Here is a 25,595-nt window from a genome sequence, read left to right as displayed (position 1 = left end):
GTGTGCGTCCCTCGGGGCAGAGCTGGTGGCCAAGGGCAAAGACAGCCTAAGAGCAGCTCAAACCATCAGCTTCGGCAGAGCCCCATATTTTGTCCCACTCTTGCCGACAATTCTGCAGCTGTGAACTATGGACAGAGCAAAAGTAATTAAGAGGGAGTAAAAAATCGTCAGTTTAATATAAATTGTGAGGTAAGTTTTGTCCACAGATCTGCTTCACGTAGAAAACGTCAGACACTTCTTTTTATTTGCTGCTTTTTATCTTAAGTGAAAGCGAGATTTTTACAGCTAAGCCTTTTGTAACGTCTTATAGAAGTGAGTTTGGAAATGTTTTTACATGGCAGAGTTAAGAGCAGGGAACTGTTAAAACAGGAAACACCATCCAGGAGAGTAGAGCACACTCCGAAGTTTCTCTGGGTCTCTGGCACCACCTATAGATGACACAGAATACTTGGAGCTCACAAAACTCTCCCTGCAGAGCATGCAAAAATTCTTAGTTGCCAGATTGAGGTACATTTGCACTTAGAAGTTTATAGGCTTAGTACAGTTTCTGTACCCAAAAGCCTGCCCACCTTATCCACAGTTACTCTAACTATGGCCAAACTTTTACCTTAAAATCAGATTACCAGCCCTTTGCAGTCATGTGCAGCCATAGCTCCAAGCCCAGAGCAGCCCATGCCCACCACTTCATATCTCATGTCCCAGGCAGAAGTTTCTTGTCCTGCTGGAGCACTGGGAAAGCTCCATCACCACCAGGGTCTCTGACATGCAAGCCCTTCATGAGCAAGATCCAAACTGTCATGCACTTTTACCACCCATGCGACTCCAAACAGGCAGCATCAAAATAAAAACAAAATGTTAGTAGTGTTTGTAAAAAATATATTTGCAGTTGTTCCGCTCTTTATATCACAAGTGTCCCTGACAGAGATCACTGTGCCAGGGAGATAATTGTAATTTTGTTCTTGCTAACAAAGTTAGTTACTACTGATAGAGGGACAGAATTCTTTTGGTTTCTAAAAACTATCACCTGATCTTCTGCAAATGCCTTTCTAAGGGCCAGGTTCCAGCAATTTCTACAGATACTAAGGAACAGCCCCATTACACTTTACTAGGGCTGGATTAGACCCTGCACTAGGGATTTCTTAGAGATCAGCCAGGAGCAGTGAATGCCCATACAACATGGAACTGAAATAGAGTTCCCTAAAATAAACTTCAGAATGCTCAGACTTTTGTCTTTGTGTGTCTATAAAAGAACAAGACTGCTGGGATAGTAATTCAGCATAAGGTGAGGCTTTCTTACTCTAGGCGGCGCAATACAGGACCCATACTCTGGGAATCTCACTGCTTGGGGACACTGGCAACAGCTGCTTCGCTGCTCAGATTTTACAAAGAACATGACCTGTAATGTCAATGGAGGCACATAAATATACATTTTCAAGTACAAGATGCATGTTTCCATGTACAGACAAGTAAAATATGGAAGTGGAAGGTATTTGGCTTTGGAGGACAAATCCTGTAGTCACTTATGTCCCCCTGTGCATTTCTGCTGAGTTCAGCACTGTCTTTGAGAGAGAGAGACATGCCCAGGAGCAGTGTCAGTGGCTAATCCGGTATGGAGTCTGCTGGACACAGCAGGGCTGTGTGTGCTCCGCTCTGGATGATGGAGTAGGTCTGCTTTGGGGCCTCAGTGTGGGAGGAGGAAGAGAAGATGGGAGGTGGGGGAGCTGCAGTGGACACAGTTATACTCTGCCCTCCATCGCTGACCACAGTCACCTCAGTTGCCCCTTCCTGTATCAAAGCATTCAGGCCCTCCAAGTCGGAGCAGCTGATGCCAGAGCTGGTGATGAAGGCCTGGCTGGCAGCAGCCTCGTGGCTGCCCACGGGGGCAGCAGGAATCAGGGCCTGGTGCAGGGCATTGCCATCCCCCTGGTCATGGGTGGTGAGCAGGACTGCCGGCTGTGCCACGGCCCCGCTGGCACACTGGTCACCTGTGGCCATGGCAGGGGCAGCCGGGGCCACCAGGCTCACCTGGCCCAACAGCTGCAGGCGGCTGGTGGCTGGCAGCTCCTCCTGGCCCTGGCTGACCAGGGCAGGAGGCACCACGTTCACCGAGGCAGCCTGGACAATGCTGTTGGTCTGAGGGACCTGGTGGCCCACAATGATCTTCACCCTCCCCTCATTGTATGGAGAAACCTGAGCCGGCTGGAGTGGGACCTGGAGGTGGCTGACAGTGATGGGGGCACTGCTCTGCCGGCTGGGGTCCATCTGCAGCTGCAGGACAGCCAGCTCGTTAGCTTTAGATCCATTATACAGACTGTGCTGCTTCTTATGACTCCTGAGAGAGTCCTCTCGGACAAAGGAAGCATCACACAAGTCACACTTAAATGCTTTCTTGGCATCCAGTTTGGCAACTTGCCTGGAGCCGCCTTGCTTTGGCCTGTCTCCTTCCTTCTTCTCCATGGATTGTTTCTTGGTCTTGACTTTGTCTCCATGAGCTTTCCTGATGTGAGTGGTCAGGTTGCTGCGCTGCTTCGTGTCAAAGCTGCAGAACTCACACTTGAAGGGCCTGTCCTTGCAGTGGATCCTCTCGTGCACCTTCAGGGCTGCCTTGTTGGAGCACGAGTAGTTGCACTCCGAGCACTTCACTGGCTGCTCGGGCTGGTGAGTTCGGATGTGGTGCCGAAGGCTGGTTTTGTTTCCACACTGGAATTCACACTCTGGACACTTGAGAGTGTTCTCCATGCTGTGCTTGATGCGGATGTGGGATTTCAGGTTGCCCTTCATGGCACAGCGGACGTCGCAGAACTCACACTTGTAGGGCTTCTCTCCGGAGTGCACCCGCAGGTGCCTCTTCAGGTCAGAGTTGATCTTAAATTTAGCAGGACACATCTGACACTGGAAAGGAGCATCTCCTGCAACAAAACCCACAGCTCAAATTACAGTGAGACACCAAGACCTAATGAATTATGTACCTGGTGACTTGTTCTATACTCCCAATGTATTTTCCAGATGAAGAGAACTTCAATGGCAGAGGATTACCCCCCGGTGTGACAAATTTGTGTGCAAACTCTCCACGACCATACCTGCCCACAACTGACCCTTTGAAATTCTCCATTTTTAGTCCATTTTGTGTATAAAACTGCTCAGTGTGCTCCAGAGAAGCGACTAAAGTTTCTCATTTGTTCCTCTTTAACAAGAGTGTATCTCAACTACTGTGTAAAATTAACAAAAAACCCACTGTAACTTTAACAGCTGCTGTATTTTTAAGTCTAAGGAAACAATATAAACACACCCATGACTCAGGATTACGCAAGATTTATAGCAAACTCAACCTAACTAAATAACTGTTCCTCTTTTTCTCCCCTAATCTAACTGTGTAGTTCTCTAAAATACCTGACCAGGAAGTCTTTAGGTAGGTATTATTTTGAAAAAGTAGAAGAATTGTGTTTCTAGGTACTAAGAGACCCTTGGTGAGAGAAGGAGAAAGAGTGTATTTAGTCCTACAAGCATTTATCCTCTTTAATAATCAAACCGCAAATGGCTGATTTATTTTATAAGTTAATATTTTATAGAGTTTGTGATAGCTGTATAATTTTGCATAATTTGCTTACCCAGCTACATATGTCATAGGTTTAGCTGCATATTTTTCAAATCAAGTTGTGGCCTACTGTGCTAATGCATGTATCTGTTTAATAATTGAGATACATAGTGTACCATCTATATTAAACAGATTTTATTAATGAAGATGCACTGTCTGTTCATCCAGTTTATTTTACAGTCTCAGCTACTCATTCAGCTACTGAATTTTTACTGCTTTGCTGATGAAGGCACAGTTCATATTTCAATAACTTAATTTTCATATATAGGGTAGCACAATATATGAAAAAGAATGTGATTTTACTCAATATAGCAAAGTATGCTGGTTCTGTTTGTTTGAAGAATGGTCTACTCTGTGTATTTCTTTAGATTTCTGCATATACATAACTGACACTGCCTAAATATACTTAGGAAGTTGTGTCTGACTCTGGGATTATTAATTCTATGAGGAGTTTTACTCCAGTTGTCAGGAAACTGATGTTTAGATGACTAGTTCAATGAGTACTGCCATGCAGATAATCCCACTCTGAGCAACGTAGACTACACTCACCTTCTAGAGAATTATTAATCTAATTCCAGTAAGCAATATATTCTACATATCAGTTCTCTTCTAAAATTGCTTGTGTGCATAACGGCTTTGCAAGTTGACAGGGATGAAATTATTATTTTTGATATTCTTGTGCCTCCTTTCAGCAAATAACAGAAGAGAACCATGAGCATTCACAGGGCAGGTACAGAAATGCACAAACACGCTCTTCTGTGACATGGGGAAATGCAGCACCATCTTCTCCAACCAGTGTGTTCATAAGAGATAACTTCTCCTAACAGCCCCCAGGATTTTGACTGACCCTCACATCTTATACAAAAATAGAAAGGGGGGAACTTGTAAACCCACTGCCTGCCAGTCCTGCCTATTCCATCACAGCAGATTTGTGAAGTATAAAAGATTCTTTTCTGCTAGAGACAGATTGGTTTAACCCTCCCCTCCTTCACAATGCACAAGGGATTTATTTCCTTTATCTACTCCAAATAAATCCCATCTTGCACACATCCAAACTACTGTTGTTTAGGACTTGAATGCAGAATCAGATGCAGGACAGGTTCAAAGCTAATCTAGTAATCACTGAACCATAACCACCTTGCAGCTAAAATTCACAGAACTAATCAAATGTATAAAAGACAACACAGAAACTAATCCAGTACCCTGGATTAGGTGAAAAACAACATACAGAGACAACTGTACAGAGACAACAGTACAGCAGTGTCTTTTCAGCAAATCTTTTCTAGGAATAGATATTAAAAAGATAAACATTTGCAAAAAGAAAACGATGCAATGTTTATAAGTCCAGAGGCTAAAGCTTTCTACTCACAGAGCAAAAATTCTATAGGCAGAATATACTTTTGAGTGCTCATCCTACACTGTGAATGTCCATCAGTCTGCACAGGGAAGGTACCACACAGAAAGGTCACTTAAATTGCTAATTACTTGCTATTTTACTGATGCAAGAAAGATTAAATTATGCAGCTAAGTTTTGTACTGATATAACTAGTTCAATTATAAAGTGATTTCAGTATTTCTAATTGAGCAAACCAGACCTGAGAGACACAGATAGGAGCTTTGATACTCTTAATCAATAAATTAGGTCCTTCAGTTCTGCTGGTCTGAGAACATCTAATAGGTAGTTTCAAAATCAATTTAGCAGAAAGTCTGCCAAGAGTCAGACCTGTCTTCTGATTGCTTCCAGATATTTTTAGGAGAGCTGTGTTGCCCTACTGGATTCTGTACCTAAGAAGTCACAGAAGGTTGATGCACTGGTGATTTTGAGAATCAGAATCGTTCCTTCTGGGCATCTCAACATCTGTATAAATTTTGAATCCTCCCTATGACCTTCAAAGCTTTAGAGAGCTAAATTTTAGCCTGGAAGCATAGAAGATCCTTCTGGAAGATTTTCCTGGAAGGAGCGTAGGGTTTTTGCTTAAGGAAGCTTTCTTGCCTGGGAAAAGGCATCTTTCCCAGAAAAGAGTAGCTGACCTCCCAGGTATGGGAGAAGATAAGCAATTACAGACACGTTTGAAGGGATGATAACAGCCCTGAGAAGAGCAGGGGCTGTGTCTTTTCTTGATCTGGCACAGATTTGCGCCAAGACGTTAAATACGTTCTCGACTTTGGAAATAAATTCCCCTAAATCCTTCCACTGCCAGGTATTCTGAGGGCAGCTGTGTGCATCTGAGCCTGGCAAGGCCGAGCAGTACCTGTGTGGGAACGGAGGTGCACGGTGAGCTGGCTGGAGTTGCGGCTGGCGTAGGGGCAGATCTGGCACTTGAAGGGGCGCTCGTTGGAGTGGATGCGCTGGTGCTTGTTGAGGCTGCTGCTGTCGGCGGCTGCGTACTCGCAGTGCTTGCACTTGTAGGGCTTCACCCCTGTGTGGCACCTCATGTGCATCTTCAGCTTGTCCTTCCTGCTGAAACACTTGCTGCACACCTCACACTTGTGGGGCTTGTCCCCTGGAATGAGCGAGAGGCCACATCAAGATGCTTTGCATTGTAAGAATGTTGTTGTGATAGAACAAATAGGCACACACCAAAGAGGAGAAAAGGGACTGGTTTTCAGGAGCTGGACACTGGATTTCACCAGTCATTCTATAAGCTAAGGACTCTCCTATGCTCCAGAAGGCTGCAGGCACAGATGCAACAAACTTAGCAGGTCCTTTGGAAATTTCTGCCTTTACAACTCTGAAATTGAGCATTTAGAGGAAGGGAGGTGAATTCATAGAATTACTGTTCCACATGAAGAACAAGTGAGGTTTATGCCCTACTACCACACTGCAACCTGCTAAATTTCTGAGGTGCAGACCATGTGTTTAATTGTGCCTTAAATCAACATCCAGTGTTCATGTTTCACAGCTTTGCGTGGGACTGCCCATAGTGGGGCATGGCTTACCCAATGAGGGTAATTCCTCAGACACAGCAGCACAATACTAGAAGGTACAGACTTATGTGTGCATTCTGCATATAGAGATAGTATTTCATAGAAAAATACTTTTTGTGAAAAAGGTAAAAGGAGGAAACAAACCAGAACTAAAATACAGCAACGATATAGACCTGTGTGTGTTCGTAGATGACGTTCCATATCCTTTGTGCCATAGGAAGTCTTGAATTGGCAACCTGAAAATGGTAAGATTGACACCATTAAATTCAAGGAAAATCTCACAAAATAATAAAAATATACTACAAGCTTGAGAAGAGAGACCGAACCTTCTGCCACCATGAACAGAACTGCTCACCTGTATGGATGTCTCTGTGCTTGTTTTTTGTGTCCTGCAGGGTTTTCGCTCATTTTATAAAGATGGTTCAATCCATCCTTATAAAAATGCTAAGTGACCAAAGACCAACCATGAAATGCCAAATTCATGTATAACATTTCTCATGTATAACAGCTGTGAGCAAAAATGTAGCAAGATTCCACTCTTACCTTGATACAGGTGTGGGCAGAGACCAAAGCCTGCACTCAAACCCACTGCAGCATCACCAGAGGACACCACAGTGTAGGACCAAAGTCTAAGGACATGTGAAATCAACAGCAAACCTACTCCTGGTATCAACAGTAGCTCATCACACCTTTAGTAAGCAGATTGCCTTCCAGGTTCAATACGTCCTTAACTGCTCAAGACAGACAGATGTCCTGAGAGTATGTCTATTGGACACCTCTCAATGTCAAAATGAAAAGCAAGAAGGTACAAAGCCCATCTTACCTGGGTAGCAGCAGTTCAGTTTCTTCTGTGCGAGTGAGGAGGTGGATTTTTTGGGCCGTGCTTTGGGGGGAGCGGGGATGGCGGCAGCAGCTGGAGGCTCACTGCTCTCACTGGGCAGGTATGTCTGATAGCCGTGCTCAAAAACAAACTCTGGGGCAGAAACTGTGTACAGAAGAAAGGTTCATTTGAGAACATTAACTTCTCTAATCAGAAAAAAATGTAATTATTGTCTGCTTTCATGAATTACTTCTCCATTCTGTTTTTTACCAGCAACATTCCTGTTCCTGTGTTCCTGTTTACCTGGGGGAGGGGGAAAGGAAAAAGGTTTTTCCTCTTCCAAATACCAAATAAAGCTGAATTTGTATTTCAACACTGGCTGTGCTATAGCCCAAAGGAGAAAAAAACCCCTTTATTTATATGGTAAATGTTGTCAAAAAGACATAATGCAAACAAATCTTTTTATAATTGTTGAAAAAGTTCAGCCTCTTTCAACCCCACTGTTTTTAGCTGTTACAAGAATAACAGGTGAAACTACCTCAGCCAAAGTAACAGCTTTTAAATCAATTAAACAACACTATACCCCAAAAGGGCAAATGGATAGAACTGCCCTCATTTTAAAGATGAGTAAATATGAAGCAGAAAAATGACTCACCCAAAACCCACACTGAGTTGAGGGATTATAATACAAAAATTCCTGGACATGAGCCCTGAATTCAGTTTGTTTCACTACTCTTCCAGATTCTCTGCCTTAATCTGTCTATCCAAATTACAGTCAAATAATTTGGATTTTAGTAAGGTCCCACACCAAAATAAAATAAAACTATATATAGAAAGGCAAACCTTCACACATGGAACAAAATCCTAATTTTATTTAAATGTCTCCAGGATCAGGACCTCACTTGAGCCTTCACATAGGCAGAAATTTTGAGTAATATTTTTCCTGCCAATTAGTTGTGGGAGCAACATTAGAGAATGCAGTGTTCTTACAAAAAAAGGCCTGGGTTAGTGCCTGACAGCAATTCTGTGTCTGTTTTTCATCAAGAGCACTCTTAAAAAAATTTAAAATGCAGAGTAATTTCATTATTTTGCATAAGTATTGACAATTTTAATTAGTTTCCACAAGTTAGTTATACAACACAACAGACTTGAGCAATTCTCTGCAAGAGCTTGTATCTCAATTAGCAAATTAAGCAACTATTGTCACTCCAAACCCAAGGAGGCAGCACACCACTATTTTTCTTCCTTGGTTACAGGAGCACTAATGTGAGAACTGTTGTTTTAGCCAAGTGTCATGGGGACACACGAGCTGTGTAATGTTCCCACTTCACAGAATCACAGAATATGCTGAGCTGGAAGGGACCCACAAGAATCATTGAGTCCAACCCTCAGCCCTGTGCAGGACCATCCCCAGGAGTCACACCCTGTGCCCCAGAGGATCATCCAAACACTCCTGGAGCTCTGGCAGCCTTGGGGCTGTGCCCACTGCCCTGGGGAGCCTGTTCAGTGCCAGACTTGGCACGAGCCAAGTGCCTTCCAGCTCCAGTGTGGCACTGCTACCTGTGATGGTCTGTGTTTCCGAGGCGATGGTCCTGGTCGTGCTCTGTGCCTGTGTGGATGGCACCGTTTCCTCCGACACAAACTGGACGGTGCTGGTGGCCCCAGCTGTGGCACTGGTGAGCTGGCACCCACTCTGCTTGTGCCCCACAAAGGCGTCCAGGTTGTTGAACTGCTGCTTGCAGATGCCGCAGATGTGGATGTCGGGGGTGAGCTCCACCAGCACCGTGGTGCCACCAGGGACTGCGGGAACAGGAGTGCAGTGTCAGGAGCTCGGCGCAGGGAACAGGGATGGGTGACACTGCTCTGAGTGGCATGGGGACATCCTGCCGCCCAAATGACCTTAGCTGAGGGGTCGCTGCTGGACCCACACGTGGGGTGGGGGAATGCTCCCCCAAAGGCCTTGGGGTCCTGCAGAGGGTACTTGCCCAGTGGTCATCCATCACTCCATAGAGCCTGCCTGGGATCATGGACCACTGCCTGGGATCCATGGACTATACACCATGGACCACTCCCAGGACCCATGGATCAGGGATCATGGACCACCTTCTGGGATCCATGCACCATGGACCACTGCCCAGGACTCATGGAGTATAGATCATGGATTATGGACACCAGCCAGTGCCTGGGGTCCATGGACTTTGGACCATGGATCACACCTGGGACCCATAGACCACTCCTGGGACTCATGGATCAGGGACTATGGACCACCGCCCTGGATCCACGGACCACTGCGCAGGATCCATGGACCACCACTCGGGACCCATGGACTCTGGACCACTGACTGAGGACTGACCCATCATGGACCAAGGACTGACCCATCACAGACCAAGAACCGACCCCACCCGCCCCAGCGCCCGCAGCGCTCACTCAGATTCCCGGGTTCCCCCCGCCCCCCAGCCAGGTTCCCGGGCTCCGACCCGCCCGTTTCATGCGCTACTCAGGTTTCGGGGCCTGCCCAGGCCCCGGCTCCACTGGGCTGCCGCGGCGCGGGCCCCGGAGCGCGCATGGCGTGGTGGCACTTACACTGCACGGGGCCGGGGAAGGCGGGCGCCGCCCCCGCCGCGCCGCCGTTCATGGCACCGGCTGTGGCAGCGCTCCCTGCAGGCACCGCTCTGCCCCCGGGCACCGCTCCCCTCGGGCACTGCTCTCCCCCCGGCACCGCCGCCCCGGCACCGCTCCCGCCGAGCGCGGGCGGATGTGCGGGAGCCGAGCATGCTCAGTGGCGGCGGCGAGGCCGCGGCGGTGCCCTCAGCGCTCGCCGGCTCGGGCAGCGCTGCGGGGCCGAGTGGCGTTGTGGGACCCCGAACCTCTATCCTTACACCTCAAACCTCCATCCTGACACCCCACACTAAACCCCAAGCCCTGCCCAGACCTCCCCCGGCAGGCCCCGAGCCCTGCCCGTGCTTGTCCCCGCTGAGGGCCCGCAGCCTTAAACTGGGGCTTGAATTAGTCCAGCAGAGCTCGGGGGAGTTAGGCCTGGCACTGGGATTAAATCCTGCAGCAGGAGTAGCGGTGAGAGCCACCCTGAAGTTCTGCCTGTCGGAATCATGCAAAAACTTGGCTGGGAAGGGGCCTTACGGCTCATCCTTCCACTCGACCAGGGTGCTCAGTGATCTCCATGCAAAGGCGTTCAAGTAATTGCTAATTACTATTCTTTATGCAAATTCTCCCCCTTCTTTTCCCCCCCCATCACAACACTACTAACTGCCCAGAGTACCAAATGGCATAATTGCTAAAATCACCCTCTGATATTCCAGCTCTCTCTACCAATCTTCAGCACCTCTCCCTTCTGCCAGCGTGGCCACACAGCCAGTCCCTGCAAAGCGTGGCACACAAATAAGAATATGGTTAGTGCTGATGAGACTGTTTTGGGAATAGATCCAAAAGAAATTAAATCCTAGAGTAAAAGTAATCAACACAAATATTTTTTTTCCCACAGTATAGATAGAGCTGTGGAAGAGAAAACTTACTTTTAACTCATTTTGTTGTTTTTTCCAGAACACTGTGACCCATTTCCAAAGCTGACAGAGTGTCTGCCTGTCTGTCTATCCACCAATTATAGTTGCAGCTACAGGTGTGCTTTGGAACACGGCATATATTATTTTTATCTCTTTCTCCCTTAATTTAATGCCTTTTTATTAGACTACAAGCCTGCTGGACTTGATTAGAAAAGAATAGGTGTTGTGTGTTGTGAAAAAAGTGAATTTTCACTTACCCAAGGAGTTGTGATGGCAGCTGGGCAGGCTGTGTGCCCCTCCTGACTGCCAGAACAAACTCAGCAGGGGGAGAGCCCACGGGTGTGCTTCTCCTTCCAGCTGGGTGTCAGGACAACAGTGTTTATTTAAGTGTTACAGGATGCTCTGAGGTTGCACCACAGAGTCAGATGTGAACAGCTTCATGTCTGGTGCAGCGGTTGCTACATTATTCAACTGGACACTATTAATGAGATGTGTTAAATTAACATACAGGAAAAGGTTCAGAGTGAGCTGGGCTGATGCAACTCGCATCCAAAAGAGGAATTCCCTCCACCCCTTCCATCATTCCTGCCAGCTGCCTTGCAGAAAGCACTTGGTCAGTAGCAAAGTTCCCTGTGCTGGCAAGGGCTGGAGGCATTTGGGAGGGAAGAGCTCTGTCTTGGACTGCACTTGTGCTGTTCTTCCCACCTCTGGTGTTTCCCAGCATGCTGCAAATACAGCCAGGCTGGGGATTTTCAGGCTCTTTCTATTGAGGGAGAAGATGAGATGGGGCCAAATTAATGCATTTTGTAGGGACACATGAAGTTTGGTCATGTCTGTGCTGGTTTTTCATGTCCAGGCAGCTACATGTAGTTAAAACCAGAGGGTGAAAGGCACCTGCACCAGAAGCAGCAGTAGCCTGTACTGCAGGCGCCTGCAGTTCAAATTCTTGGCCTTTTGTGTCCTAAGGGAACTGTCAAATCCCTCTCTCTGTGTTTTGTTTTACATTTATGGTTAGAGGAAGAAAAAACAGGCACTAGGCACTGACTTCAATGCAGTGCAGAGCTTGAAATATTAAAAAAAATTGTGGCATGCCTTTGGGAGAACAGTCACCTGCCAGGTAACCAATGACAGGACAAGAGGAAACAGCCTCAAGCTGTGCCAGAATTGGTTCAGGTTGGACATCAGGAAGAATTTATGGAAAGGGCTTTCAGGCGTACAAGGGGCTACCCAGGGAGGTGGTGGAGTCCCCAGCCCTGGAGATGTCCAAGGGATGACTGGACATGGCGCTCTGGGCTGGGTGACAATGTGACGATCAGGCACAGGTTGAACTCAATCCTGGAAGTCTTTTCCAACCTTGATGACTATGATTCTGTAATTCTGGCTTTGGCATGAACGCTGGAAATACTGTTATCTTATTAATAACTGCTAACACTCACAGATCAGGACTTTATCGAGCGATGTTCTGGACACCGCGTTTCCATTTCAGTGTCTGAGGATTGATGTCTGAGAGTGTAACACTGCACCGAGCACTTGAGTCATCGAGCCCAGCTCTGCTGAGATCACACTTGACACTATTTCCAGCCTTTGAGGCATAAATCAGTGTGCATGTGTAATCTTCGTCACCCTTAACCTGACTGCAATGAAAATACTGCAGTGCTCCAGGCTCCCTGCAAGCGCAGTGCAAGCAAACAAGGCCCAGAAAAGACAAATGTCAATCATGAGAGAGAAGGAAAAAAAATTAGAGGCATAAAGAAGTCAGGGCTTATCAGGGCCCTGGAGACAGGCGTTCCTGGGCACAGTGTTGGACAGCTGTGGCCTCAGTGCTTTCCCAGAGACAGAACTACAAGGAATATGGAGACTTTTGCCTTCATGAAGAGCTTCCACCCACCCTTCCATCATCTGAGATCACACAGGAGCAACGTGTCCTAAACTGCAAGCACAGAGAAAAAACCAAACCTATCCAAGCAGTGGGGAGAGAGTTACTAGTTGAGCCAGACAGAACATTTATTATTCCATTTGCCTTTCTGTAGCTGGAAGATTAAAAGGTTTAAAAGAGAAAAGGAAAAATATAAATGTATAAATGAACAGAATATACTAAAAAGATGCAAAACTCCTCCACAAAACCCCAACAGTATTGTAAGGAAGGAATATAAACTTGGTTACAAGCTTGTGGTCACTGAAGAGGAAAATCTTTCTTTTGAAGACCCTGGTGTGAGAAAATCCCAAGTGAGATTGGAATGTGACTTAGGGAACAGACAAAAAATGTAAATTGTAATTAAAAAAATTCAGTTGTTTAAGGTGGAGACAAACAAAAGATGGATTTAGAGAAAAAACTCAGCCAATTACAGTAAGGCAAAGATTCAAACCCCAACTTTTAGCATTTTGATGGATAATGACACACACAGCAACATAAATGCTCTGAGCTCCAATTAATTATGTTAAAATAATAGGTAATCTGTCTCTGTGTTGATAACATATAATTATGATGATTTTTTCAAATGTTTTAAAATAATGTCATTTCAATTCATAATGCAAGGGAGGGATCCTGCTGTTCAATACGTTTGCTATTTATACAATATTTTCAATGTCATTGCTTTTCTGTACAATAAATAAAGTTGAAATAATCAGTTAGTACCTTAAGATATTTCTTACTGCTGTATGAACTGTAAAATAACTCAATATAAAAATATTGTTCACTGCAATAGCACATTGACAACTATGATTAAACCTCCAGTGACTACTGGAACAAAATAGAAATGTATTTTTCTGTTGAGTTGTCTAATTCTTCATTGTCAGACCTGAATCCACCCGGGGGAAATGTCAGCTGTTTATGGGGTTAACTGTGCAAATTTGCTTCAGTGTCTTTTCCACCATGGAAAATAGGCAGTTGGGATAGAAAATTAAGGAATATAATTTCAGGATTGAATTCAGTTTCCTGCACCTCCCGTATGTTTGCATTTCTGTTAAAAATATATTTTTTTTCTAAATGCAAATTGCCTGCTCTCATATGACCAAACTTTCAAAACAAACTTACGTTGTGATAATGATGAATCTATCACACCCGAAAATAAGCTTGTTAATTTATGGAATACTTTCAGCACTTTTTGTATAAATATAAAAGTACAGTAAAACTCCACTGGGATAAACATGATAACAAATAAATGCTGAATCCAAGATTATGCAGCCTCAGTCTAATATTTAGTCATTTTTATTATTATATTTGGGTTAAAAATGGAAAGCAACACCAGCAGAGGGACTCCCTTGATACTCTGTGGAGCTCTCCCTGGCAGGGCAGAGAGGTAATTTTATTCCAGAAGCTTTTGAATGCTTTACAAGTAATAGGAACCAAGTGGGAAAAGCATGTTCCATATTTTAGTTCTGACATCCTCATAGAAAAGAATATATATAAAAAAAATTAAAGATTCAAAATCCTTGCCTGTGATTCAGTACCTAAAGACTTTGCGGTGTTTTTCAGAATTCCCTGGGGATGTGTAAATGTTTTGGAGCTGGAGGTGCCCGTCGGAGCTGGAGTCACTTATGCCACTTTATCAAACTAACGAGCCATTGAGTGATGCTATTCCCAGATTCGACTCTGCCAGAGAGGGAAAGGAGAAAACAAAACTGAAATTTAGACAGAATGGAATTCCTAAGAGCTGGGACAACTAGAATTTATTAATTCATACCCTCCAAAGCTTACGAAAAATAATCTTCTTCCTTCAGTTCTGCTCTATAAATCTTGCCATCTTTCACGAAGTCTGTGTGTGCACAAGGCTGCAGAACTTCAGTGCAGGCAGTGTCTATTAATGTGCCACAGAAACACCTTTTTTGGGTTTCTCCTTCACACAACCAGGGCCATAGACAAGGAATATTTCACTGTCTGAGGACAGAAGGACTTCTGCTTGTACTTGGTTGTTAGAGAGCAAACCTCTTCAGCTTTTGACTGACAAGATTTCTTCAGCCAAATTAACTGATGGTAGATAAAAAGAGATTCCTTTTGCATTGTGAAATTATCCATCAGTTATTAAATACCATGTCCCAGACCATTGGAGCCACATCTCCTGACAACTGCCAGCTTTCCTTAGGAGGAAAGTCCCGTTCTGAGCTTAGTGGGATTAAGTGAGCAAGAGTTGAGTCTCTGCTTATGCCATTGTAGATGACGTCTGATATTGTTAGAATGGTAAACAAAGTATATGAGACAATTAAAACTTGCACACAAAGGAAGTAACTGAGCCATGACCCAGAGAAGTACAATTCCACACCTTCTGTGTCAGAACTGGTGTGCATTTGAGCTGTATGAACACACTGCTGTTTTACAGAGCATCAGAGGATATTCCAGCTAGGGAATCATATCTACTGAGCTCCAGGTATCAGGTATTTATAGCTTAGTCAGTCCTGATGTAAAATAATAATGATAAAGTATTTCGGTTTTGCATCACAACTTCATGTTACTGTTCTTGAACTCTGTGCCACCCACTGAAAAAAAATCATAATCCTTCGGAAAAAAAAAGGGATTTTGCTTTTTGTGTGTGTCACAAGATGTTCGTACTGTATTTTTGCAGGCACTGAAAAGATCATGAAAAGGGTAACAAACACGAGGGGGTGACATCTGAATTTCCTTTGGAGTAATGTCTGCATGTAGAAATCACAGCCACGGAAATACTATCTGAACTTTACTGCTACTCAATTTCATTTTACAATTAAATCTTTATCAGGGTAATATTCCCCATGGTCATATGTGTTTGCTTTCCAGGAATCCTGGAAAAATTCATTCATTCATTACCAGGCTCCGTGAATCTCAGAGAATGCAGCAGCGTATTCATCAAAAGCAAATTTTAAATGTGCATTGAAAACTAAAGAATCAAATTTATTCAGTCAGGAATCAGAAACATAACAGCATCTTCCTGAAAAAGCCAGAATAACAAATACATAAAATATATTTTTTCATAAAGAACTACAGAAAAATAGCTTTTTATGATAATCTTGGAAATAGATAAAAATGAAGCATCTGTTGGATATAAGAAATTATTAACCCCGATCTGCTGAGTGACCCACCTGAAAGATCTCACAGTAATGATAAAATCCTGATGAAAATGAACCTTTCATAACTAGGATCTACTTTTGAAGCAGATTGACTCTCTGTTTCTGTTCATTTTTCATGATTTAATATCAAACACAGAATAAATAAAAATAGAATAATATTTCCTATGCTTTCCTCAGAAAATGGAACGTGAAGGATTATCCCCAGCGTCTTACCTTCTCTCCCTTTCTCCTTTAGGACCAGCATGGCTCTTCTTTGCTGCAAAATATGCACTTCTGAGTTTCACAAGGGGCTGTCCAGGAGAGGGTGCTCTTTGGTTGGATTTGTTTCTGCAGAACAACTGATCCAGTTGAGGATACTTTGAAATCTCCTTCCACACATTGTTTTATTTTAGGCTCATTAGTATGAAATTCCATTTTAAATAGCATAGCCCAGCTCTGAGAACTTCAATGCCAGCATAATTTCTTGCTCAGCTCCATTAAGCAGAACACCAAACAAGTTTAAATTCCAAAGGTCCTTTGTGTCTCTTGACTAGTTGCTACCTGTGTCTTATGATATAAGGGTAACTTCAGGTAATATAGTTGCTGTTCCCTGGAGTCTTCATAAAATTCTCACGAAAATGAGATGCACATCTTGTGAGGATGTTTCTGTGAGTGCTCACAAAGAAAAAATATCTCAGAAAAAACAAATAAAGAAATAGAACCCCATTGCACACCAGGCTTCGCAGTTTTTCAGTTTAAAATAATTTGATTATTATTATCTAATTAACAACCTCCTCCTCTTCCTTGGAGATCAATAATTTTACCTGCATTTTGCATGGAAGTGGGAAGCAAGCAGAGGGGAGTGAGCAGTGGTGGCCAGGCTGGAGCCAAACGTCCTCCCTGAGATCCAGCTGCCATCTTCAGGTCCCAGTCTCCATCCCCATGCAGGGCATTTCACCTTTCACCCCCTGCAGCACAGGACAGTCACTATAAATGCTCCCCACTCCATTGCACTCAAAGCTTTTATGTAATTTTGGGTGGCAAGGGCTGGAAACACCCAAACAACTCTGCTGGGGCTCAGCTGGCTGGGCCAGGGCAGAGCTTTCCTGCTCACAGAACTACTCCAAAGTGGGTTTTCACTTACACCCTCATGGTTGCAGCTCACATTTATAAACAGGGACTAGCAGGCTCACCAGTTTGTGATATCCCCTGGTAATTAGTTAATAGCAGGTCATTAGGGAGATTAGGGCCCACCCCAGGTTTGGGGTACACACTCCAGCAGCTGGGGAAGGAGGTAAATTTATCTCCTTGAGGATCACACCTGCTCATCCTGATCATTCCCTGTGTACTCCCCTGGGCATTCAGTGTACCTTGCGGGATGGGTCAGCACAGAGTGTAAAGACTTGTGTTGGCCTCTCTGCCAGGGTTGACCTTTACCCCAAGTCAATCTTTCGAGTGATGGAGGGCTTCACTGGCCACTTCCAAGTAATGAGGTTAAACTGCTAATGGAACCTTTGAGGTTGGAAAAGCTCTCCAAGATCACAGAGCCCACCCTGTGCACGATGCCCAGAGCACTAAGTGCCACCTCCAGTCCTTCCTTGGGCACTTCCAGGGGAGGGGACTCCAAAACTCCCTGGGCAGCCCCTTCCAATGCCTGACCACCCTTTCCATGGAGAAATTCCTCCTGATATCCAACCTGACCCTCCCCTGCTACAGCTTGTGGTTCTTTCCTCTTGTCCTGCAAGTTGTTAATTGGGAGAATAGGCAGAAAAATTACATAAAGCCCCTTCATCTTAAACATCTTCAGTCTGATTGAGGTTAGTGACAATAAAGAGCTGCTATCAGCACTATAAAGTGGTGTTTCTGCAGAAAGCCTGTGGAGCAACCTTACATTTGTAGTTGTTACTGAGTTAGATTCAGCAAATTTTATGGGTTCCTTACCTGGTGGTACCTCCCCGTGATTCACGAGCCACTCACATGTACAGCTGAGCAAAAAATAGTTGCTTGACTCTTAATTTTTGAGGAAAAAACACTGCACATTTTTCTAGCTGACATTCTTTGACCATCAGCAAAAGTTTTTGTGGAACATTTCAGGGAGAAACATCAGCATTTTGTAGAATTTATGGCCGAACCAGCTTTGTGTGGGGTTCCCATTACCAGTGCTTCCTTTTGTATTGCACGAACCCTGGGCTTGTATGTGTTGTGGTGCTGTTGTTTCTCAGTTGATGCTGCAGCTGTTCTGTGTGGTAGGTAAAACAAAAGGTTTTAATTAAAACTGACATTGCTGCACCTTGTGCTGCCAGTGACAGGCTTGTTGAAAAGTATGAGAAGCAGGGGAGCCCACTGCAAGAGTCTGCCCTCCTGTTTGCACCCCAGCATCCACTGCTTCCCAACCTGGCAAGTGAAAACATCCCTTGGAATTTTCTTTTTTTAGGGAAAATTACTTTTCTGACTAAAATTACCCTGTAAAGCATACAAACAAATATTCTTCAATGCTACTTTTGGCCAAAGACCAAAGGAAAAAACTGTCATTCAGTGCTCTTGAAGCTATCAGCAAACAAGGATGTTGTCCATCAGCCCCAGCTAAATGTTTGCAGCTTTTCAAGGAAAAAGAAAACCAGTTCCCGATTTAACTTTTCCAATTAAAAATCAATTTTTCACAGAAAGCCATTCTGATTAGTTTTAATGAGAGGTAAGCAATGGTAAATGACATCCTGTGCCTACAAATTATGCGTGTGGGTTCAGAGCTGCCCTGCAGCCTCCAGTTAACACCACGAGGACCTGGAGCACCGTCTTGTTTTGCACCACTCTGACATTTCCAGGGTTCGCAGGAGCCAGTTTACTGCAGGGCAGTGCCCATTAACCCTGCCTGGCAGGGCACAGGAATTCTCAATTACACCATGCCATGTACCCTCTTCCCATCCGTGCTTCCATTTAAAGCTTTGCTTTCCTGTTATATAAAGGAATTAAGATGTTTAGAGGCCACCCCTGCCCGTGGAGCTGCGCAGAGACACCTCATTGCCTTTGTGTCTGTCCCGTTGTGCCCGCAGCATCTGGGGCTTTGCTGTGCCAAAGGGAATCTGGGGAGGGACCCAGCAGTCTTGCACTGCAGTACTGCCCCAGATGGACTTAATTAGCTGGTAATTTCCTAAAGTATGTTGGAGATGAAGCTTAAATGCTCCTGAATTGTGGGGAAGAAAGCATGGCTTAAAACAGCACTTTCTCCACAACTCGTTCTGTGCACTCAGCCAATAAAAGAATTCTATTCCTGATTACATTATTTCTAATTGTAAATATAATTATGAATGCATAAACTCAGCCATTGAGGCATGCATTTAATTTTGAAACCTGAACTCATATTTCCACCGACATATTCCAGTGAAAAGTCAAACAGCAAAGAGTTTCCCACTGATAAGAATTTGCAAAACTTCTGTAAATTATTTTGATGACAATAATTTTTGTTTACTGCTGCTCAAAAGTGTCCTCAAAAAGTGACCAAACTCAGAGTAAAAAACCAAATCAACAATGATTTAATAAATGTAAATAATTTGGAAATATTCTGGAGAAGTCTGTAGTGATTGATTTTCTTTAGTGTCCCATGTTTTCCAGTTATAGGGGGAACACTGGACACAACAGCAAGTGGACAAGGTCTGGCTGCAGGCAGGACACTGGCCCATGGCCACAGCCAACAGCAACATTTGTACATTTTCATATGTTCTTGTGCTCTTTATTGCACAGGCAAAAACAGAATGACAAGCCTGGCCTGGAGGAGTTTCCAGCCACTGGGAGATCAAAATTGGGCTGATCAAATCCTGTAAGATCAAAACGGCTGAATTTGCTTTCACAATCCTGTTTTGGTTTTTGGTTGTTTTTGTTTTTTTAAATTATACATTCAACTGCCAAAAGTTTTCCAAATCCTCTCCTTTCCCCTGACACCAGATCCTACAAGTTTGGGAAGTGTTGTGACCTGGAAGGCTTGTAAGGAGCATGGAAATTCCTTAGACACTTGGTCAGTTTTTAACCTTAAGCCCTTGTTGGGTCTGCAGCCGCCACACTGTGCTGGGAGAGCCTCAACTATGTATGTGATTCCTGCATGTTGTTCAGAGATGCCTCTGGATCTCTGGGATAAATAGCATGGGATAGACTTCAGGGTTTTTTTTTCCTGTTAAGAAGCCAGTCAAAGGAGCTACTCTTTGTAGAGCAAGCGTGGAACTGATGAAGAGAGAAAACCCCACCAGGGCTGACCGTCACCTGCTATCACTTCATTGCCTTATTTATGTTCCATGAGCACTTGGTGGCATCAGGCAGGAGCCAGGGCTACTCAGTACAAGGTGCTGAACAAAGACAAGAAACAGTCTGTCTCCTAAAAACTGTGCAAAATGCTGTAAGATGGTAAACAACTGGGACCACATGGACATGCAAAGCAATCTTGGGAAGCAGGACTGAGTGCGGTGGTTCAGCACGACACGAGTTCGGAGCTGCTTATGAGTAGAATGGATTCAGGCTACACTTGATAAGCTTATCTTGAAGTAAGACAGAAGTTGGGCTGCTGCAATTCCTACTGTTTCTCTGTCATTATACAGCTGAAAGTCAAGAACTGTCAAATGACATGAATAATATCTGTCCATATTTAATACAGCAAACTGTTGACAATTGCCTCTCATCCTTTCCTTCGGTGCAGGAGCCCCATGAAATGCTTCCGAGGGATCAGGCTGAATGTGGGCAAGTCTGTAGCTGCATAACCACACTCCAGATAAGAACCTCACTGTGTCTAAAATGGAGAAAAAGAGGAGATAGCAGCAAACACAAAAACCCAGAGAGATAATTCTTCCTGGACCACAGCAAGGAAAAATGTTGGAGATTGTGCTGACACCGCTGACGTTACAAATACCACGAGGCTGAGGATAATGCAGACTAGACTTTTTTCCCCCCTCCCCGTTTCAAAACAATCACATTATATCTTCTTATAAGATATGAGAAAGATTGTTATCTCGCATAATGAAAACCAAATGACAGGCAGATAAACTTAGTAGCTGTTTATAAAGTCTTGTACAGTATTCTCAGTGGTACCCAGATAAGGAAATCACATAATTGAAATGGCTACAAACAGCATTAAAAAAGCATAGAAGAGGAAAATAAGGAGATCAAATGCAGAAGGCAGACAAATTTGAGATTACTGATGGAGGCATTTGTGCAAGGCATTGGATTCCTCGTGGGAGCTGAGCACCTACTTCTCTTGTAGGCACATGTTGGCTGAACCCACAGCTCCACTTCCCTGTTCAGCAACCCCTCCTCGTCCTCACCCACCTCAAGGACTCTGAGGCTTCACTTTGGCTCCTGGAAAACCCCCCAGCTTTGCCTTATATTTTAAATTCTTTGCCTTGTAGTGTCTTTGCTTGATCATCTTCTACAAGTGTGAAAGGAAGGCACCAGCTGCTGCTTACTGTTCTCATCAGAATTTTGAAAAATTCAAGTCTTTTCCTATCTAAATAAACAACAAAGTACTTCCTTAATTTTCTCAAGCACAGAAAAACAGGGAAACATTTTTAACTGTAGGTAGAACAGCAGAGAGTTTCTGCTCCAAGGCAGATTTAAATGGAAACTGCACTGTTAATGTGAGATCTTCTGGAGGTCTCAGGCCCCAGAGTTGAACACAAACCTCAGTCACAGGACCCGTGTTGTGTTCTCTGGTGCAATATCTCTGAGGAACCAGAATTCAGGTCACAGTGGAAGTCCTTACACTGCAATAATCCCTAATTAGAGGAGGAAGAAAGAATTCAGCTGGACAAATGAGCTAAAATCAGGAGAAACTTGAACAAACATCTCAAGCATTAATCATTTATAGAGAAAGAAGAAGAAAATCATCAAAATAATTGAGCAATTGCAGACAAATGTCATGATGCCTTGTATTGCCAAAAACTCATCATTGGAAATGTATACGTCTGATTTCCAGGTTTATTAATGAAACAAAAAGGCATCTACAATAGATAAATAATACATCATATGGAATTCACACAGTCTATTTATAATAGAGATCAGTGACACCTATCAACTCACATTAAATCACATCATGCATATTTTGCCTGCTCTGCACACTGTCAATCTCTGCTCCTGTTTCGCTGCTGCTGTTGCTGAATGCAACGAGAAAGTGCCTCACGGAGCAGCTGAAAGGAGCTGTTCCCAAGTCCTGAGAGAGGGTGGAACACAACAGCAAAGATCAGCCATATTTCTGTGCTCTGAAGGTAACAGGGCTATATCACCTCTCAGTTCCCCCAGATATTCAGTGAGGTCTTTGGCTCAGAAATCAGAAAATCAGGGTCATACAACAAATCGAGGGCACGGAATGAGTCAGTGGCAGGTTTGGGACTGGAATTGGGGTATCAACCTTCTGAGCTGTAAAGCTGAACTGTCTTCCATCCCTGACCTGTGTCCTCATGAAAAAAAAAACAACAACAACAAAACAAAACATGGAATGAAGTGGGTTCTTTGAAAAAGAAGTTTATTTTTGAGTTCATATGAGCATCACCATTAAAACATAACTTGGGCTTAGAAACATCCTTCAAAAACAACATAAATAAGTTATTTTGCAGAAGAATTATTTACCGTGAGAAGAGATGGAAATTTATAAAGCAGTTCAGAACTCTGTAGGGAAAAAGTTATTAGTTACATCATCAGGAATGGGGTCTAAGGAAGCTGGAAAAGCTGGATTTCACATTCAGCTTTTAAAATATAATTAGCAGTGTAACATAAATAGACGTCACTGGCTGGAGTAATGTCTGTGGCAAATAAATAACAGTCGAACACAATAAAACTCCCTGTAATGTACTCTGTTGTAATATTGATGGCAGCATATGGCAAACATCTGACAGCTGTTAAACAGATGTGGCAATTAGCAAACCTTATGGTCATGCTGTTAAGATTATTATGCAACACGTTCTCCAGTAAAATTAGATGACTTCCTACTTTGGGCAGCTTTACACATGTGGAGTGCTGGTCTAATGTCCCATTTACACAATATTGCTCACTAATGTCTCCTAACCCATATTTTTTTAGTTGATGCCTCATAGAAGATTTAGAGAAATCCAGAATTTAAACAAGAACAATATCAATTCAGCTGTGTAGCAGATACTTCAATTATAATAGCTAATGGACAAATTGAGAGATAAAAAGACTTTTCTATCATGTTGAAATTCAATGAACAGTTTTCAATTAGGCTCTGAGTATAAAAGGGGAAAAAAGGAAGATACTTTTCCTTGATGTTAACATTGCAGGAAAAGATGAGAGTAACTTCGCTTTTTCATTATACAGAAGAGGTGCATATAATGATGCATATTTAAATTATAAATCAGGTCACTATCTGCCAAATGAAAGCAATATCAATTAGAGCTGGGGTGGATCAGGCTTTAAAACTCCTTATATTTAATGACAAAAGTATGACTGTTACCCTCACCCAGCCAACAAAGGGATAATTTAAGGCAGTAAAAAATCAAAGAGTGATGTCACAAAAATAAGCCCTCACAGGTTTTTGGGTGGTATTATTATAATTAATAGACTTCCAATGACTTTTTTTTTGCAGGTTATGGGCTTTCACAAAAGCATTTATTGCAGGCATAAAATATATAAAACTCTAAAGAGTGGCTTTGACTCAGGTTGACTTGAGGGTCTGTAGCCTTTCTACTACAGTAATTCCTGTAAAATCATAGTTTCATTTATAGGCTCAATTTATAACGTTGAATTTATGCCAGTTCATCTGATATCAATCATGATAATAGCATGATCTATTGTATGTCACTTGTGCTAATGCAAATTAAATATCATTACATTACAAAAAAGCCTTATGTTAAAATAACATTAAAGTGTAACTTGAACCCAAAAAATCAAGGATGAATTAGCAATTTGGGGTGATCATCTATACAGATAATAAATGTAAACCCTTGCATATCTTATGTATAAAGTGATATACATGCTGAAAAAGGAAAAGCCAAGCAAAATATAAAATAGATTACGGTTTGAGTAGCAAGATTAACACTGATTTTCCCCCTTCATTGTAGTTAAGGTCAAGTAGTAAGCAGTTTATTATCTTCCTTTTTAACCACTGTGGTTTTGAACCTCTGTCTTTGACACAGGAGTACTGGGAATCAGGTTTTAAAAATCTTCAGATCTGCAAATATAGTCCTTTGGATACCTCTATGTCTTTATAAATTACATACTCAGACATTTAGCATTGTGTATGTGCATTTGGGTATAAAACTATCCAATTCCCATCAGATGAAATTATTTATAAGTACATCCAGATCATATAGTTCTGAGACTAGAGTGTACCCAAAGATATTTTTGAAAACTGTAAAAAAATGGAGGTTTTTTTTATTTTTGAGATTGAGTGTCACTGAAGTCCACATTCACTCTTCCCTGCTGAAGTGGCAGGACTGTCTGTCCAGATTAAGTAAGATGCAATTCCATGTATAATAGCAGGAAATTTTCCACTAAAAATTTGGGAATATCTGCAGTATTTGTGAAAGTCTTCATGCTGTAAATGTGCAGTTTTAGGCAGAGTCACTGTTTATCAGCCCTGTCTCTGAGTATTGGACACCATTTCCACAATGATGGGGATTGGTTGCATTTTCTTGTTGCAATGAGGAACGAGATCACTTTGCTTGGAAATGTTGTTTGTGAATTGTCCCTGCCTTGGAAGTTCTGTTACATTTCTTGGCTGCAGATCAGACATGGGGATTTTCTTGTTAGAGATCTTTGCAGTGATAAAATCCTGCCCATCCCCTTCTGGCCAGCCCTGTGGCTCTCCAGGCTGTGCTTCCAGCAAAGCTCCTGCACACCTTGTGATTATTACCTGCAGTGGTTGTGTGATCCTCCCTTTTACTATAATGACTGAGCATCTTGCAGTCCTTAGTACAGCACCTGTTTAGTTATTAAAACATCAGAAAATGGTATTGCTTTGCTTTCCTCATAAGGTAATGAAGTACAGAGGGGGCCCAAGGCTGCTGCAAGAGGTTTTGGGGTGACCTAAATGGGGCCTTTCAGTACCTGAAGGGAGCCCACAAGAAACATGAAGAGAGACTGTTTTCAAGAGCCTGGAGTGACAGGACAAGGGGGAATGGCTTCAAACTGATGGGGAGTAGGGTTAGATAAGATATCAGGAAGAAATGCTTCCCTGTGAGGGTAGGGGGACCCTGGCACAGGGTGCCCAGAGAAGCTGTGGCTGCCCCATCCCTGGAAGTGTCCAAGGCCAGGTTGGACAGAGCTTGGAGCAACCTGGGATAGTAGAAGGTGTCCCTGTCCCATCCTCTCTGCTTCCTGGGAACCTTCATGTTAAAAAAAGCAATTAATTTTTAAAGTCATGGCCATTCCAGTGACCTGAGACTTGGTCCTGTTGTACTGGGAGCCCTTTCTCTCCTTCCTGATACCTGGAGGGAGGAAAACATGAAGCACAGCCCTTGAAACGTGCCTGTGGCACTTTGGATCAGGGTTCAGTATCTCTGGGCAGTGCTTTTCCCAAGCTTTGCATAATTAAGTGCCCTCCTTAGAGGTGCGTATAGAAGAAACTCAGAAGAACAAAACTAGCAAGAGGCTGCTGTTCCACACAGCAGCCTGCTCTGCAAAGGCATATTCATTATTTCACATTTTTCCTCCTTCAAATGGTGGCACCGTTTGTTTCAGGAACAGAACTGACACTCTTCAGCGCTCAGCGCTACAGATGTTA

At 43.5% G+C, this 25,595-nt stretch overlaps 1 protein-coding gene across 2 annotated transcripts; it reads right to left on the bottom strand.

Moving 5' to 3' along the window:
* Positions 1–234: 234 nt before the first annotated feature.
* On the bottom strand, positions 235–10,072 carry ZFP64 (ZFP64 zinc finger protein). 2 transcript variants are annotated; one of them, XM_071572790.1, is made up of 6 exons: positions 9,927–10,072; positions 8,904–9,143; positions 7,347–7,508; positions 6,697–6,759; positions 5,848–6,099; positions 235–2,909 (listed from the first exon to the last, which is right to left on the bottom strand). In XM_071572790.1, exons 1-6 carry the CDS (start codon positions 9,976–9,978, stop codon positions 1,600–1,602), a joined length of 2,079 nt encoding a protein of 692 aa, XP_071428891.1. In that variant the 5' UTR covers positions 9,979–10,072; the 3' UTR covers positions 235–1,599. The 2 variants fall into 2 exon arrangements, with proteins under 2 accessions (XP_071428891.1, XP_071428893.1); XM_071572792.1 differs by lacking the exons at positions 7,347–7,508; positions 8,904–9,143; positions 9,927–10,072 and adding an exon at positions 7,067–7,099 and having other exon boundaries at positions 6,697–6,967.
* Between the last annotated feature and the right edge of the window lie 15,523 nt (positions 10,073–25,595).

Source organism: Pithys albifrons, chromosome 18, assembly GCF_047495875.1.
Source record: "Pithys albifrons albifrons isolate INPA30051 chromosome 18, PitAlb_v1, whole genome shotgun sequence".
Lineage (NCBI taxonomy): Eukaryota > Metazoa > Chordata > Aves > Passeriformes > Thamnophilidae > Pithys > Pithys albifrons.
Note: the sequence above shows the minus strand (reverse complement) of the source record. Positions and strands in the feature narration are given on the sequence as shown.